Source organism: Actinia tenebrosa, unplaced genomic scaffold (assembly GCF_029948245.1).
Source record: "Actinia tenebrosa isolate PJP-AT-01 unplaced genomic scaffold, QUT_ActTen_1.0 PGA_scaffold11__36_contigs__length_13525064, whole genome shotgun sequence".
Classification (NCBI taxonomy): Eukaryota; Metazoa; Cnidaria; class Anthozoa; order Actiniaria; family Actiniidae; genus Actinia; species Actinia tenebrosa.
Genome location: NW_028292571.1, coordinates 8,028,527 through 8,044,167, shown reverse-complemented (window position 1 = coordinate 8,044,167; position 15,641 = coordinate 8,028,527). Strand labels below are relative to the sequence as shown.

Here is a 15,641-nt window from a genome sequence, read left to right as displayed (position 1 = left end):
ATGACTGTTGAGGGCGCTCGGTCTTTCGCGCGGAGCTGTGCCGGAGCGTGTCAATGTATGATTCATTCATGTCATATTCTCTATAGTCTGTTGGTAAAATAATTATTTTTTGAGTATGAAAGGAAATGTATTCCATCAGAAGCTGCAGGTTCTATGCCTTCATGCATACTGTATGTGAACACGTTTTTGTTGTACTAAATTGTTAAATTCCTTTTCTCTGCAAGGAATATCATACTCTGTTTATGAGCTAAAAAAACTTAGAAGTTTTAATGAGAATGCTAAAAGTAGAGTTATCATCATGTATTACATTGCTTTGTCTTTTGTCCACAGCATTAAAGGTTAGTAATATCATAGACTGATATATAGATGATCAAATTAAGCATTTTGTATGATGTAATATAAATGTTAGAGTGTTTTAGGGTGACTATAATGCCAATCTTATTTGCAGGCTTATATTCCAGAAATTTCAGAAATTACATCTACCCTTCCCCATATGGTATTTTGAAGTCAGAAGTGGCAGACGAATATTGATGTAGTATAGCATGTAACTTTGATGTAGGATGTGTTGTGTTAAATCATCCCTTCAGTCAACATTTCCAAACACTAAAAGTGTGAAATACTTTGTGCTATTTTGCACATAAAATGTAACAAACACTAAATAAATCTTATAGTGTTTACAAGTATGGTTTGTCTGTACTCTAGCTATCTTGTTTTAGTTTATAAATTTCTGCATAATTTATAGTGCTCCTCTCAGGAAAGCCTCATAGAAGGTGTTGATGTGGCCATAACCCATATTTCACTGCTATGGACACAAGGCATCATGCCAGATGAGAAGAAAAACAGTTATTTTTGTATTGGTCTTATGACTGATGCCATTTTGTATCCTAATTTCTATAATTTACCAATTGTATAATAGCTATCCTTCTTGTGTCTCAAATGCTTACTAATTTTCCCAATTTTGCCGCATGTTTGAAGATCCAGTATAGTCCGAGAAGGATTGAAGATATTGGTTTAACAGATGGTGAAGGGGTAGAACGGTTATGGTCTTTTTTGAGAAGGTTCTCGTGTATTACTAAAGAAATGAGTGCTCACAAAAGAACCGATGTTTTGACTGATGGATTACTTCACTACGGTCATCATTTGTACTTCAAATTTGGTATGTAAAAATTATAATAAGTTACATTTCCCTGATGCCTATATACTGTAACAGTGACATAATATCACCAAACAAGCGGTCAGAATGGCAGTGTTCGTGTTGCTTATGACTACATGTGCATAACATATCCATTTTCCAAGAAATATAATTAAGATGCAGAAAAAAACTGATCAGCTATGATAAAGCTGTTATTTGCAAAATAATAAAATTAATTCATGTTATTTTTTATAAGGTGTTAGTCTTAAAGCAAAATATTTGAGAGCAGAAACTCTTCTCAAGGATGTCACTTCAAAGCTTAAAGCAGTTACCGATAAACTCCCAGGTATTAATTTATCACTATCTGTTCTTAAATGTATAACTTATTATCACGGAAATACTTTAATTAAAATGCTATGCTATTACACACACTCGCACTCCACACATGCTTTGAGATAATTTCTTCAACTCTTCTTAAATCTATTTTTTATTCTTGTAATACCTAGTTGAATGTGATACTGTCAAGATACAAGAGTGGAAAGATGAAGAAGTAGATGCTTTAAAGCCAAAAGAACAAGGTATTTTGAATCATATTTACATGAAATTTCTGTTTTCACAGCATGCATATATGTATATAGCTGTTATTAGAAATGAAACACTTGCTGAAAATAGCTGTCTTTTATTTGTGTTCATTTATTTTCATATGTGTAATTTATGTTTAAAGGTTTGATACTGCAGTGGGATGAAACTTACGTAAGCCTCCTTCTTTCAGCTAAAAAGCTCAGGTATGTAAGTGTGGATACATAGCATTCATGTATATATACCAAGCAATATAATAGTATAGTACTTTTAGGAGGATTTCTGATTTTGCTCATTCCATCTTAATTGTTAGTCTGTAGTGTCAGGCCATCCACCTCTCCCCTCGAGTACAGAATTCCTAATAAAGAATTATAAGTGATAAACCAAATATATTTCCTAAACAGCTCCATTTCTTAATTTGCAGAAATGAATTAACTTGTGTGCAGGAGGAAGACCAAGAGAAAGTCAGAGATGTAGAAAAGAAAATTAAACGGTAAGATCTTTTCAGTCATGTAGCTTTGTCAATGTTTAAGCTATGTATAATGTATGAACATTTTAAAGATTTTGTTGCCAAGATTCTATTAATTGTAATACCAAAATATGAAGATATTACTCTTACTGTCTTAATTGATACGCACTGATCGACAAAACATACAAGACATGAAAATTGGGCAACAGAGGCTAATTTCCACCATCACGTGATGACAGCCATTACAGGAAGCAAAACAATAGCATCTTTTTCCCCTGGGAAACTGAATTCTTTCTCATGTAAATCACATTAAACCAGATTCATTTGTTCCAGCCTCCTGTCATGTCTGCCATCATGTGATTGTGAAGGTATGATGGTAAAGTCTCTACAGACTGTCATCAATCAAAGAATGTAAAGATATCTACCAATTTCTGTGTCAGCAGCTTCTTTCCTGTCTCGGTCAGCCCGTAGAAATGAAAACTGGTAAATCTATGTTCCTGTAGAAACCACACTGGTTCTGAGGTCCTGCAGAAGAGATAGAGAGAGTGGGGTGTTGGGAGGGGTTTTCCCATGAAGCTGAAGCAAGCAATTAAGTATTTACTTATCATTCATTTTTGTGATACAGAAACGAGAAGGCTATAAAAGCCATGGAAAAAAATAATAATGTAAGAGAAAGATGGTCTGATGTATCCCATGTTTTCATTACTGTCAAGTCGCGACTGAATGAAAAAAGAAAAAGTGAACTGTTGCTGAAGTTGCACTGCATGGCATTGGAGAGGTGTTTTTTGGTAGAGCTAAAGCGAAAGTATCTATGCAGGTATTGTACCAAAATTCACATGAATAATTAATGTATGTATTTAATTAGCTTCAGGTCCCCACTCTAATTCTAAAAGGCAGAGAAATCCAAAAACATTTTAATGTCAGGGAATTGTCAGGGAATACATTTGGGTAAGGAAATTATAAAAATCTCTTGTAATGATTGTTGTCATTTTACCTCATAGATGGTCAAGCAATCGCTATAAAGCTTTCGAAACAGATTGACAAAGTTGTGAAATCAATCAACAAGACTTTGTCAGAAGTTAATGGGTTACTGCCTGTTGATAAGCAGATCCTGTATGAAGAGGCTAAGGATCCAAAAAGTAGCCTTTACTCTACGATGACAGATGGGGGCACTACTGTACCAGCCTCTCTAAGGAGACAAATTATTGATTTGTCCTGGCTGAGCAAGAGGTGTGAAGAGGAGACCAACATGTTGAAGGAGGAAATGAGGCGACTTGTTTCCTTTATCCATGAGCAGCAGGCTAATAGACGAATATGTGGATACCCTTCAGCCTGATGTCCCTCTTAATGCAGGATTGACAGCATGCTTGAAGAAAAAAAGGATGGTTTACTCTAACCAAGTTTGCATTTTGGGACGGTTATGGAGTGGTATTTGGGATACCCCAGTTCAGGTGCCACCAGTGAAAACGTATTATAACCTCAGTGGCATAGATCACACTTTAGCTGAACAGGACTCAGTGGAGCTAAATGACTTGATGTTAATGCAGGAAGATGAAGAGGATGAAAGTTTTGTTTTGTTTTGATGAACAATAATAATAATAGCTATAGAGCGTTTTCACATGACGTCACAGCCGCCATATTGGTGTACCTCTGACAATAACTTTGTCATTAGTTTCTTTTTTTAGGTACACCAATATGGCTGCCATCTATTGTCAGACATGACGTCACAGCCGCCACATTGGTGTACCTCTGACAATAACTTTGTCATTAGTTTCTTTTGTTAGGTACACCAATATGGCTGCCATCTCTATTATCAGACATGACGTCACAGCCGCCACATTGGTGTACCTCTGACAATAACTTTGTCATAAGTTTCTTTTGTTAGTTACACCAATATGGCTGCCATCTCTATTGTCAGACATGACGTCACAGCTGCCATATATTGGTGTACCTTTGTCAATAACTTTGTCATTAGTTTCTTTTGTTAGGTACACCAATATAGCTGCTATCAATGTGGTGACTTAACTCTCTCGGGACGGAGTAAAAACGCTATTAGCTTTACAGTTCAAACCATAATAGATGAGGCGGTAAGCTCGGAAATTGTATAAGAACATGCGTAATGGATAAATCATGAGCCTTATATGAAACGACTGAATAAGAGTGCTAATCGGCCTTTCGCAACTTCAAGTCGCGTAAAACATGAGCCCGCTCAACTAGAAACCGTGGACAGTACCATGAACCGTACCTCAAAATATAGTTAATGGAAAGGAATGGTTGGGAAACGTATTGTTCTAGGTTTTTGATTGACTGTATCCATTGTTATATAACGTTGACCGTGCACATAGAAGAAAAAATGTTTCTGTAATTTGTTTACAGTATTAGAGAATATAGAATTCTTTCCCTAAGAAATCGTTCTAAAATAGTTATTTGTTAATTAATCCTATATGACATTATTAATTGTTGATCGAAAATAAAATTGCCCTTATCCATGCTTTCTTACTTATCATACAGTAGCTTAGCTGTATCTGCGATAAAGGGAGTAACTAATGAAACATAAGTCATTTCTTGGTGCAGATAGTTATAGATAGGTTGTAGCATTTCTTATCTCAATCATAAACACAAGCGCAAAGAACTGAAAAAAAGTGTTCATACTTGTAATTGCGCTTATGCACTCGTGTCACGTGATCGTGTTCATGTAATAAAGAAGCCACCGTTTCTCTCGGAATATATAAAATAAAGGTTTGTTAACAATTTTTAATAATAAAAAATAGCTTATCTAAGACAATTATTTACGCAGTTTCTAGAACCATACTCTGGTGGTTTTTCGATTCAGATGAATAAACCCCGTTACAACACAAAACCGTGGAATCAGGGCAGGACCCCACGCCCCTTCCCCCTTTTACGGGTCTGAATAGAACGGAATATGGAAAGCTCTATCTTTCCGTTGGGTATATGATGGGTTACCATGGAAACGTATTCAATGGATAAACTGAATCTTGTATATCATGTCGCAATCTACGTACGTAATACCTGGCTGCAAACGTCAGTCTGTACATTATGCGCCTATCTACTGCCTGCTGATGGAACACGTCGGGACGCACTTTAAAGTTCTACCATCGTTTGGACACACAATTTTACACACCAGGGCCCGGTTGTACGAAGCCTGGATAGCGCTGTCCGACCGATAAATCTTATCCAGTGGATAAATTTATTGGAAAACAGCATCGACTTACCTATTGGATAAGGATTTATCCGCCGGACAGCGCTATCCAGGCTTCAGTGTACAACCAGGGCCAGTAGATCTCTGTAAATAAAGAAATATACTTCTATATTTCAATTTTCTGTTTTGTATATTATACCAAGATGCACAAGTCGCTATAATGTAACTGTATCAACCTTCTTGCGGCCATAACGAAATTAGCACATTATAACGAAATTGTCACACGTGTCGAAATTACCGCGAAAAAATCAAAAGAAATGTTTTAATGCCCTAAATAATGGATTTCATTGTAGATCTAATACATAGGCATTTAGTACTACTAATTGGAACAGTTTAGTTGAATATTTCGGTATGCGAGGGAACGTTATGATGCGAGCTGAATAGTTGAATTTGTTCAACTTATGCATGGAGTAGAGAGAATAAGAGAAAAATATCAAATGCCCTTGGCAGGATTCGAACCCACGTCTTCGGAATTCTAGTCCGATGTGTTAACCCCTACACTACAAGGACCAACCACGCTGATAACGCAGCCAGAATATGAAATGTAGGGTATTCGTGAGGATCCCAGAGCGATATTTTTTCTCTATAGATAAATTGAACACCGTAAATATGTACGCAAAGAATATAGTAGTAATAAATTATGCGTTCGGTGTGTATATAATGGAGTAGAGAGAATAAGAGAAAAATATCAAATGCCCTTGGCAGGATTCGAACCCACGTCTTCGGTATTCTAGTCCGATGTGTTAACCACTACACTACAAGGACCAACCACGCTGATAACGCAGCCAGAATATGAAATGTAGGGTATTCGTGAGGATCCCAGAGCGATATTTTTTCTCTATAGATAAATTATTCTTTGCGTACATATTTACGGTGTTCAATTTGTTATGGATTGTAGGTGCGGCGCAGCGTTTTTATATGGGGGGGGGGGGGAGGGGGGGGGGGGGAAGTGGGCTTACATTTGTAGGTCTATTAATATATATCTACCAAAACCACCTATCTTTTTGAAAAACCGGGGGCGGGGGTACTCCAGCCCCGGACCCCCAGCCCCAGCCCCACCCCAGCCCCCATTAATTCCCTATCATCTTCTCCGCCCCTGGCTTGTGTTATTGTCTTATCATTTTTTAATAAAGTCAAAAGCCAATACAAGTTGCATGTCGTATGTCGTATGATTGGTTCTTCAATGTGAAATGTGAAATGTGATTTTTGTCCTGTGAAATCTGATGTTATTAATTCTAGGTTGATAGTAAACATAAGACGAAAGAATAACTATACAACAAATAAAACACATGTGTTGGATTCCATGCTTAACCCCATATACTGTACCCCCATAAAGTTACCTTTTACACTCTACCGGTTAAACATGTAAAAGGTATCCTATCCTTTACTCCTCTATATGTATCCGATACTGCAAGCGGAACCCCATTTCCTTACTAGTAAATGAAACCAGTGACTGGTACTAGTCTATGGACACTAATGCATTGCGGTCTTTAAAATACTTGTATTTTTGTGGCTACTGCCTCGAAGAGGCGAAGCCACTATGTCATCGAGTTGTGTCCGTCCGGAACCAACTTCGGAACCAATCAGCTATCATCATCAATAATAAACAATTCGATATGAAACAATGAACAAACTTCGCAACCAATCAACGCTTGAACACAGGCTAACCACTCTAATAAATGAAGGAAATGCTCTAATAATGGTGTCTTGTTTTTGTCTATTTTATGCGCGCGCGTTATCGATTTTTTGTCATCTCCCCTACTACCCTTGGTAACAATTTTGTTTTTCTACTATACAATATACTAAAAAGGTAGGCAACTTCACTGGCTTCCTGTGGAAAATTCAAACTTTGACGAGAGAAAGCCGCGAATTTATCCAGATATTTTGACTCCGAAACAAAAAAGTATACAGAACGTCGTACTTACATCTAATCTTCAATAATTTAAAGGATTTTTGATAATAAATTCTCTATAAGGAGGGGCTTTTTGGGCTTTTTAAGCGAAAACTTATGTGCCGTCAGTTATGCTTGCATCCGAGCATCCCTATTTTTGGCTTCGCGAAACCGGAACCGGCCATTTTCGCTGCCTTTTTGTAAACAAACGACTGGGAAAACTTTGTTCACTTTCGAAAATAAGAATGTCTTCGAGAAAAAGAATATCTTATAGCTATCATTACAATCAGAAAGCAAAATTTTGGTATGTATATGTGGAAATAGTGATATAATTTGTCTCTTTTTAAGAAAGTCATGTGAAATCCATTTATACGGGAAAAAAAATCTTTAATAACGTTCAATCAATAGGTTTTTATCAAAATTTGAGTTTGAAATTGGAAAATCGGTCACTGTTCCTGAAATTATGCAAATATTCAGTGACGACGCTGTAAACTGCTGCTTCAAGATAACTCCAGAAGTAATCAGAACGTCTTGAAAATTATGCCCTGCTAGTGCTTGGTCTAAGCAATACTTTTGCTCTAGCGTCAACCTAAACGGCAGAGAAAATGCACATTTTTAATGCAAGTAGGAAAATATTATTAATTTTAAGTAGGTTATCATTGGTTTGAAGTTTAGAAACAAGGTAAATATGTATTTTTTCATAAACTTTGTTCACACCAAGTTTGTGGAGCCGGCGTGCTACGTAAGTTTACTACAAGAAAAAATAAAAAAATACTTACTTCATTGCACTTTAGGTGAATGAAAAATAGTTTAAACTGGTTTTTTTTTCTTTTTTCTGTGCTTTTTCTTCCTGATACAATATATCTTATTTCTATTTTTTTCTATACGACGTTTTTCAAGATAGATCTGACAACTCTACGATAAAAAAGCTTTACGAAAAGGCAGCGAAAATGGCCGGTTCCGGTTTCGCGAAGCCAAAAATAGGCGACGCTTCTTGATCCACAAGTCCTTTCGGTCATTGTACCGTTACAGTCTCTAAGCGTGGAGACGGAACGGACGAGCGAGAGACTGTGGAAGAGTCCAGTTGCCTACCTTTTTAGTATATTGTATAGTAGAAAAACAAAATTGTTACCAAGGGGGGTAGGGGAGATGACAAAAAATCGATAACGCGCGCGCATAAGAAGACAAAGACAAGACGCCATTTGGTATTTCCTTCATTTATTAGAGTGGTTAGCCTGTGGCTTGAACAACAAAATCTCGCTGTACTCCGATTATTGCCGAGGGAGATGACAAACGATGACGGCCTTGGAACCTCGTGGTGCAGTGGGACTGACTCGTCTGTTCATGGTTGATTGTTCAAAGTTCAAAGTTACTTTTATTTATCACAAGTTCCATTTGGTTTTTCTGTACTATTAAATGAAAGGTTTTGCAAGTGTTACTCAAATTTTAGACCGATTTTTACGCCGAAATTACAAGGCATGACAGCGAAGACAAAGCTGGCTGATCACAGACAATGATTTTTGTATGCAGATAAAAAATCATTTATTGGGAAAGCAAAAGCCTCTTCGGAGGATGATTGAGCCTCTTTGGAGGATAATTGAGCCTCTTCGGAGGATAATTGAGCCTCTTTTACTAATTGTGGCAATGTTCTTTTCGAATATTATTTTTCGTTATATTGGATTAAATTTTAAAATGTCACGCAACCTGATAACCCCTCATTAACAAAGAAAGAAGTTGTAAAATACCTTGAACTACTTCTTACTTTAATAAATTGTGTATATACGTTAAATGGTCTGCTTCGTTCTACATTCTACAGGTTTCTCAATATAAAGCTGGCACTATTACACTCTGCCCGCTCAAAAAAAAAAAAAAAAAAAAAAAAAATTGATGTAGCGACCACAACAAACAGAAAATAATATTTGGACATTTTCAACGAAACTTGAGAACACTAAAAACAGGTCTTTTGACGTCTCCCTCCAAAACATTCAGCTCCCAGCCCGGCCTAAAACTACCAAACACAAAGACAGGAAACTAGTGCCAGGGCGAGCCATAATATGAAAACAACAACCACAGTAGTGTACCTAGTTGTATACGTATGCCATTACGCACATGCGTTCCAGAAAAGAGGAGGGAAATCAATAAATATATACAGTCAATTCAAAAACGTTGTCGTCGACCGGCTCAAGCCTACGCGACTGGACCGAAAGGAATATGGGTAAAAATCACTGAAGCGGTTAAATTTTCGTTCTGATTTAATTGTTGTCGCTAGTAATAAGATAATAATGGCGAGAAACAATCCATCAATTGCATGTCTTTGGGTTTAGGGAAAGAAAAACCAAGTAGTTATGATTCAGTTCACAAATACGAAAATACGAAGGCATTAAAAAAACGTCTCCTTCAACTCTTCCCGCTCGCCTACGAAGGCTCGTGCTGTAAACCAGGCATAACTAGTCAGATAAAACAATGGAGTCAACTCGGCTTCAATTATTGCTACCCAGAGTTCCTTTCGGTCCAGTCGCGTAGGCTTGAGTTGGTCGACGACAACATTTTTTGAATTGACTGTATACCTACTTGCAAAAACGTTGTCATAGAAAAACACGACATAAGTAATTTAGTGAGAAACTAAATTATAAGACAAAAGAAGATCAATGAAGCTGAATTGCAGTGCATACCTCGGAGAAAATCCTGGGTATACCCCCCAACGCGGACGAAAATATATAGATTACACTTGCTTCCTCAGCAAACCCGTAACAACATGTTGTTAAAGCATTCCAATAAAAATAAATGAACTAAACTCCAGTTATGTAAATCTGCAGTAGCCACATGTGCTCATCGAGCGTCAATTTTTTTAAATTGTCAGTGATATTCAGCCACAACGAAATCATTTTAATTAACTTTCTTATATCGCTTTTATAGATAAGAAATGTATTTCCATTATGAATCTGGATACGATGCTATTGACCTTGTCGGTCAACTTCGCCAAGAAAAAAAAAAGTGGCAAAGGAGATTGGTTTGTCGTATAGGAGCAATTTTCTTAGTCTCATGGAAAATCTTGTGTGCCATTTCCACGGAATCAGAGAAGTGGGCTCAATACCTGCACTTTGAGCTCGAATGTCATCGGAGGTAATTAAAATGAAAATGTTCAATGAGTCTCATAAGATTATGGACTATTTAAATGATCCTGCACAGAAGGCTGAGACGAAGAATGGAGAAGAAGTACATCGAAAGATTTATAAATATCCATGCAGTGTAAGTATAAAGCAAGGGAATATGAAGTAAGAGAGCATATCCCTGTGACCCATGAAAGTTTCTTGAAAATCTATTTTTAGCTCCGCGCGCTAGTCTGAGCTATTTTAGCATGCGAATCTTGATTGGTCAAATTGTAGTGATGTCATAGGTACACAAGAGATCGGCAGTGACAAAGCAAGCTTCACGCAGTTGACAAACCAAACTTTATTCAATTTGACGAGAAAATGTGTTTAGAGGAATTCCTTGAGAAATTCTGAAAGGTTTTTTGAAAGAATCCATTATAACAGCATATGTAAAAAATACTCAGCTGAGACAACTTCATTCAAGCTTGTTTTTAAATCAAAACAATGGTCGCTCGACTGAGACTCATTCATTTTGGAGTTGATTGCAGTTATAGACGAGACCGTAAGTTATTCCACAATTCTCCACCTAAACTGAGATACAGTTAATATTTGTGCATCCCAAGAACACGTACTTCTGACCTGAACTTCAGTGTTTTCAAAACGACAAGTTATCTAATGGACATCTAAAATGAAGGTAGATTGGACTCGTTTACGAAAGAGCCGGATTTTCAATGAACAAACTTGTTGAATTCACTGAGTCAAGAGTTTAAAAAACTTTAAACTTGAGAGAAAATTTAGCATTTACTGTTCGAATCAGTTGTTTACCAGTAAAAAGAAGAGGTTTTAAGATAGCTGAAAACAGTCAAGCTGCTCGGAATAGAAGAATTAAACATAAGGGCACAAATACGCCGAACTGAGAGCATCTGGCAGAAAAAATCGTAAGTAAAATGCCCTTCAATCAGGTAAAAATAATCTCTTTTTTATTAGTTTGAATCCTCAAATACTAAGTTTGATTCACTTTTTGTACTTCGCCGATATTGTGATTGTATTTCTATTGTCTGTTGGGGACTTTAGAAGTTGAAAAGTTATGAAAAAAATACCTGAACATTGAGGCGGAGCGAAAATTCATGGTGCAAAATTTGAAAGAAAGTTCTAGTTTTATAATAGTCAAACTTTTTCATTAATTCGCCTTTTCTCAATGGACAATGTGTTTTGTCTAAAGTGACACACGGTATTTTGGCAAGCTAAACATATTTAATGATCGTGAAAAATCACTTCAGTGCCTCTTGTAGTTTTTTCCTCTGTGAAAACAGAAAATTTTCTTCAGCACATTTCGGTGCAAATAGTTTTTCTGATTCGTGTGTGAAACAAAATACTGGTCTTGTTCATTTTCTTCTTAATTACTTTAACTTAAACTTTATTAACTATAGAAAACACTACGGTAAATGCTTTTTTAGCTGTATTCACTGTAGGTTTTTCGCTATTTTCATCGTATTTTTTATTGCGGTTTCCTTGCCCACGGCGTCTTCGCTGTTTTTGGCGCTTATTCGTATGTGACTGAAAACCATCCTGATTTGATCTTTTTCGATGTTCTTTTACATCACTTGTTAAGTTAATGTTTAGTTCGTCCATGAAGAACACATGATACTTTAATCATTTTACTAATTTTGAAGGCATTCTTCTCGTCGGGAACTAAACATTTTTCGCTCGCATCGAAGTCACTACAACTCTGAGCAGCAATAAGGGATCGCATTTTAAAAATAGCTCAGGCTTGCGCGCGCAACTAAAAATAGATTTTCAAGAAACTTTCATGGTTACAGACCCATGTATGGGAGATGTGCTCTCTTACTTAATATTCTCTTGGTATAAAGCTAATGAGAGTTTAAGATTACTTTATATACAACAATTATAAAGTAATACTGTAATTTAAAGCTCTTATGATTATTAATGCTTATATAAGTCTATATCAGTTTGGCGATAGTCATTTCCTTAAATTACAATTATAGCAGATCCATCTTATTGTCTAAATCTTCTTTCGTTCTTAATTAAACAAAGGAAGGTGAGAAATTCGGGATAAAATCGCATGCGCAGTGGAATCGATTCTTAAACTATGAAAAGGCTTATTGCCCTATTTCACTATGACGTCATTGCTTGTTTATGTGGGGGATAGAATCGCCAAATCAAATAGAAAATTCAACAAAATTTGCTCGTAGCGAAACAGTTTAAGGTGACTGCCTACTTTTGGAAATTGATTTAAGCTAATTTTAAAACTTCGATTTTCCGAATTGAAATTTAATGCTGATTCTAAATCTGGAAAGAAAAATAGGGTGTCCCGAGCTCGTTTTCGAGATAATCAGTATTTAATGGGAGCATACGCACGAGCTTTCTTTTTTTAGTTTATGCAATTGAATACTATCTTGTATGACGTATCTTCGATTCAAGGGAATCTCAAACAGATATTCCTATCTTATACAAACGCCAAACTTCTATAATTTATGTGTTACTCCCATTGCATTGACACTTGCAAAGAGGAGTGCAGTCTAGGCCAGCCTTCACACATTTACATCTGGTACACTGCTACTTACATGCACACTTTAGTAATTCCTGGCAAGCCGTTGACACCTCTGCAATGGTCATTTAAACAGGCGTCCACACGTCGTCAATCTTGTACCAGCCAAATTGATAAGGAGAAGGAATATCCTGGTTGATTATATCACTCGTCCAGATACCTTCCTGGAGGATAACTCTCTTAATATGCTGCAATGGTGCATTCTAGAGACAAAAAGGCATTACATCGGTTATATTTCTAAGTTATATTATTTTAAACTGTCTTACCTGAGTAGTAGGAGTATTGCCTATTGCTCTGTTGTGTCTAAAAAACAGATCCATTCTCAAATCATTGATGGAGCTGAAGGGGCTCCACTTATCGTACATGACGACAGTCATTCTTTCAAGCTTATGGAAGTGCCTCCCCCGGGTACCCAAGCCTGCCAGGCAGACCGTTTGCCTTTTCCACAGAATGCAGATGTAGTGTCGCAGCCGGTAATAGCGTAGAAATGCGTTATTCATTGAACACTGAAGATAACGTCACCACTCTTGTCAGAACTGTGGATACAGATGTCGTGGTGATTCTTGTTGGGAAGTTCCATGACATGAAATCCGTCAATTCAGACGTGGATATCTGGGTAGCCTTTGGAATGGGAAGAAACTTCAAGTTCTTAGCATTAACAGGATTTGTGCTTCCCTTGGTGAACAGAAGTCGCGCTCCCTCCCTGTTTTCCACGCTATTACCGGCTGCGACACTACGTCTTCATTCTATGGAAGGCAAACGGTCTGCCTGTCAGGCTTGGGTACCCGCACTTGGGTACTTTGTAACGACAATGTGACACCAACTTTGGAGTTCCTTGCTATACATCTATTTCAGCAGCTGACCTCAGATTCAATCCACTTCTATGAGCTTGAAAGAATGACTGTCGTCATGTATGATAAGTCAAGCCCCTTGAGCTCCATCAATGTGAGAATGGATCTATTTTTTAGACACAACAGAGCAATTGGCAATATTACTACTACCCAGGTAAGACAATTTAAAATAATATAATTAGAAATATAACCGTTGTTAATGCCAACGTTTTTGTCTCTAGAATGCACTATTGCAGTATATTAAGAGAGCTTCAGTAAGTTATCCTCCATGCAGGTATCTGGACGAGTGACATAAGCAACCAGGATATTCCTTCTCCTGATCAATTTGGCTGGCTATTTACTAAAGTGTGCATGTAAGTAGCAGTGTACAAGATGTAAATGTGTGAAGGCTGGCCTAGATTGCACTCCTCTTTGCAAGTGTCAATGCAATGGGAGTAACACACATTAATGAAAGAAATTTGGCGTTTGTGTAAGATAGGAATATCTGTTTGAGATTCCCTTGAATCGGAGATACGTCATACAAGATAGTATTCAATTGCATAAACTATAGGTATGAAAGCTTAAAAGTATCGAAAATGGGGAAATATGTAAAAATCGCCGTACGTTTAGAAGAAAATGGGTATTTTTTTGTCTATTATCTTGGATGACCGAGTTGAGGACTGGGTACCAGCTTGATAAGTATTTATTTGAAAACTCGCCATTATTTCGATGTTTGAAATATATTTATTAATGGAAATGATAATAGCAAACAGTACTAGCTATTTGGAATCAAAAATATGAATTTTGAAAAGGATATCGGCCAAAAACCACATTTTTAAGATATTGACCACAGGAGGCCCATAACTGACTTTTTTCAGAAAATTAAAGTCCAATTAATATGGAATCCTGAAGAGATTGAAATGGGCACCGGTCCTAATATTGCTTACCATATTCTAATCTACATTTATGCAAATTTTGGTGCTTTTGTCCGCTGTGTATAGATCTGACCAAAATTTTGCACTTAGCAACCTGACTATGTGTACTAAAAATATTCTGAGCGTTTGCTGGCTATTCTACTTCTCTTCATGGATTGATACGGGTTTTAGAACAATTTTCGGTGAATCTGCGTTGATTTGACCTCCTGCGACGACCATGATCCTTTGCGTTTAACAATAGATTGTTTTGATGTGAAGACATAAAGAAATTGGGCAATTCAAAAACATTTACAAAGGGAAACTGACAAAGAAATATTTTTTGTATTTTTCATCAATAAATCAGTTTCTTATTCATATATAGTTGAACTGAGTGTAAACTTTATTTTTCACATATTTTGTCATTCTTGATTACTGGGTTTTTTCCCCTAATGAAAACAGATGAAAATTGGTAAAATCAACGTGTTGGTAAAATCAAATCTCAAAATGTAGTAAGCTTTTAAGGTTCTGGAGCAATAGTTGAGGCTAATATAAAGTCAGTGGCTATTTGAACAGTAACCAAAGTCTGACTTGCAATTTCTATTTGCATGGATATTTAAATAGTGTGAGACGTTTGGAGGATTTTGGTTCTCCTCACTTAGAAAAAAAAATTTGCAGGCCAGATTCGAAACCGGCACCCTTGGCACTAAATGTTATTAGTTATCAATTGACACGGTTTTCTTTGTTATTCATAAGGCTTTATTTTTATTACAACCCTCATAAACAATGGACAAACTTAAAGCCCGGGGAGGGAATTGAAATGCAGCAGGGAAGAGCGGGGCTGATATGAATTAATCTGATTGGCTCATTATGAATCGAAGGTCAATATATAGTTATAAACCCGGTTTATAACTATATATTGACCTTGAATTTATAATGAGCCAATCA

The 15,641-nt window shown here is 36.7% G+C and overlaps 2 protein-coding genes and 1 non-coding gene across 11 annotated transcripts in view; 1 reads left to right on the top strand and 2 right to left on the bottom strand.

Annotated features, from left to right (window-relative positions):
* Positions 1-413: 413 nt before the first annotated feature.
* LOC148912452 (uncharacterized) lies at positions 414-4,965 on the top strand. Of its 3 annotated transcripts, none has more exons than XR_016119255.1 (7): positions 414-1,156; positions 1,389-1,478; positions 1,639-1,710; positions 1,857-1,917; positions 2,136-2,204; positions 2,514-2,663; positions 2,806-2,936. XR_016119255.1 is itself a non-coding variant. In XM_089027249.1 (7 exons), exons 1-7 carry the CDS (start codon positions 937-939, stop codon positions 3,219-3,221), a joined length of 744 nt encoding a protein of 247 aa, XP_088883375.1. In that variant the 5' UTR covers positions 414-936; the 3' UTR covers positions 3,222-4,965. The 3 variants fall into 3 exon arrangements, 2 of the variants coding, with proteins under 2 accessions (XP_088883375.1, XP_088883376.1); XM_089027249.1 differs by lacking the exon at positions 2,514-2,663 and adding an exon at positions 3,182-4,965 and having other exon boundaries at positions 2,806-2,997; XM_089027250.1 differs by having other exon boundaries at positions 2,514-2,548; positions 2,806-2,956.
* LOC148912443 (uncharacterized) overlaps positions 3,447-15,641 on the bottom strand; it is a 141,054-nt gene continuing 128,859 nt past the window's right edge. For 4 of the 7 annotated variants that reach the window (XM_089027241.1, XM_089027242.1, XM_089027244.1 and 1 more), the window contains 2 exons: positions 12,969-13,155; positions 3,480-3,546 (listed from right to left, as the gene is read on the bottom strand). In XM_089027241.1, the coding sequence (XP_088883367.1) occupies positions 13,021-13,155 (135 nt within the window). In that variant the 3' untranslated portion in view covers positions 3,480-3,546; positions 12,969-13,020. Of the gene's footprint in view, positions 3,547-7,747; positions 7,881-12,968; positions 13,156-15,641 lie in introns of those variants that run through there. The other 3 variants (XM_089027247.1, XM_089027238.1, XM_089027239.1) reach the window with 2 other exon arrangements.
* On the bottom strand, positions 5,839-5,910 carry Trnas-aga (transfer RNA serine (anticodon AGA)). The gene has a single exon. It is a non-coding gene; the product is annotated as a tRNA-Ser (tRNA).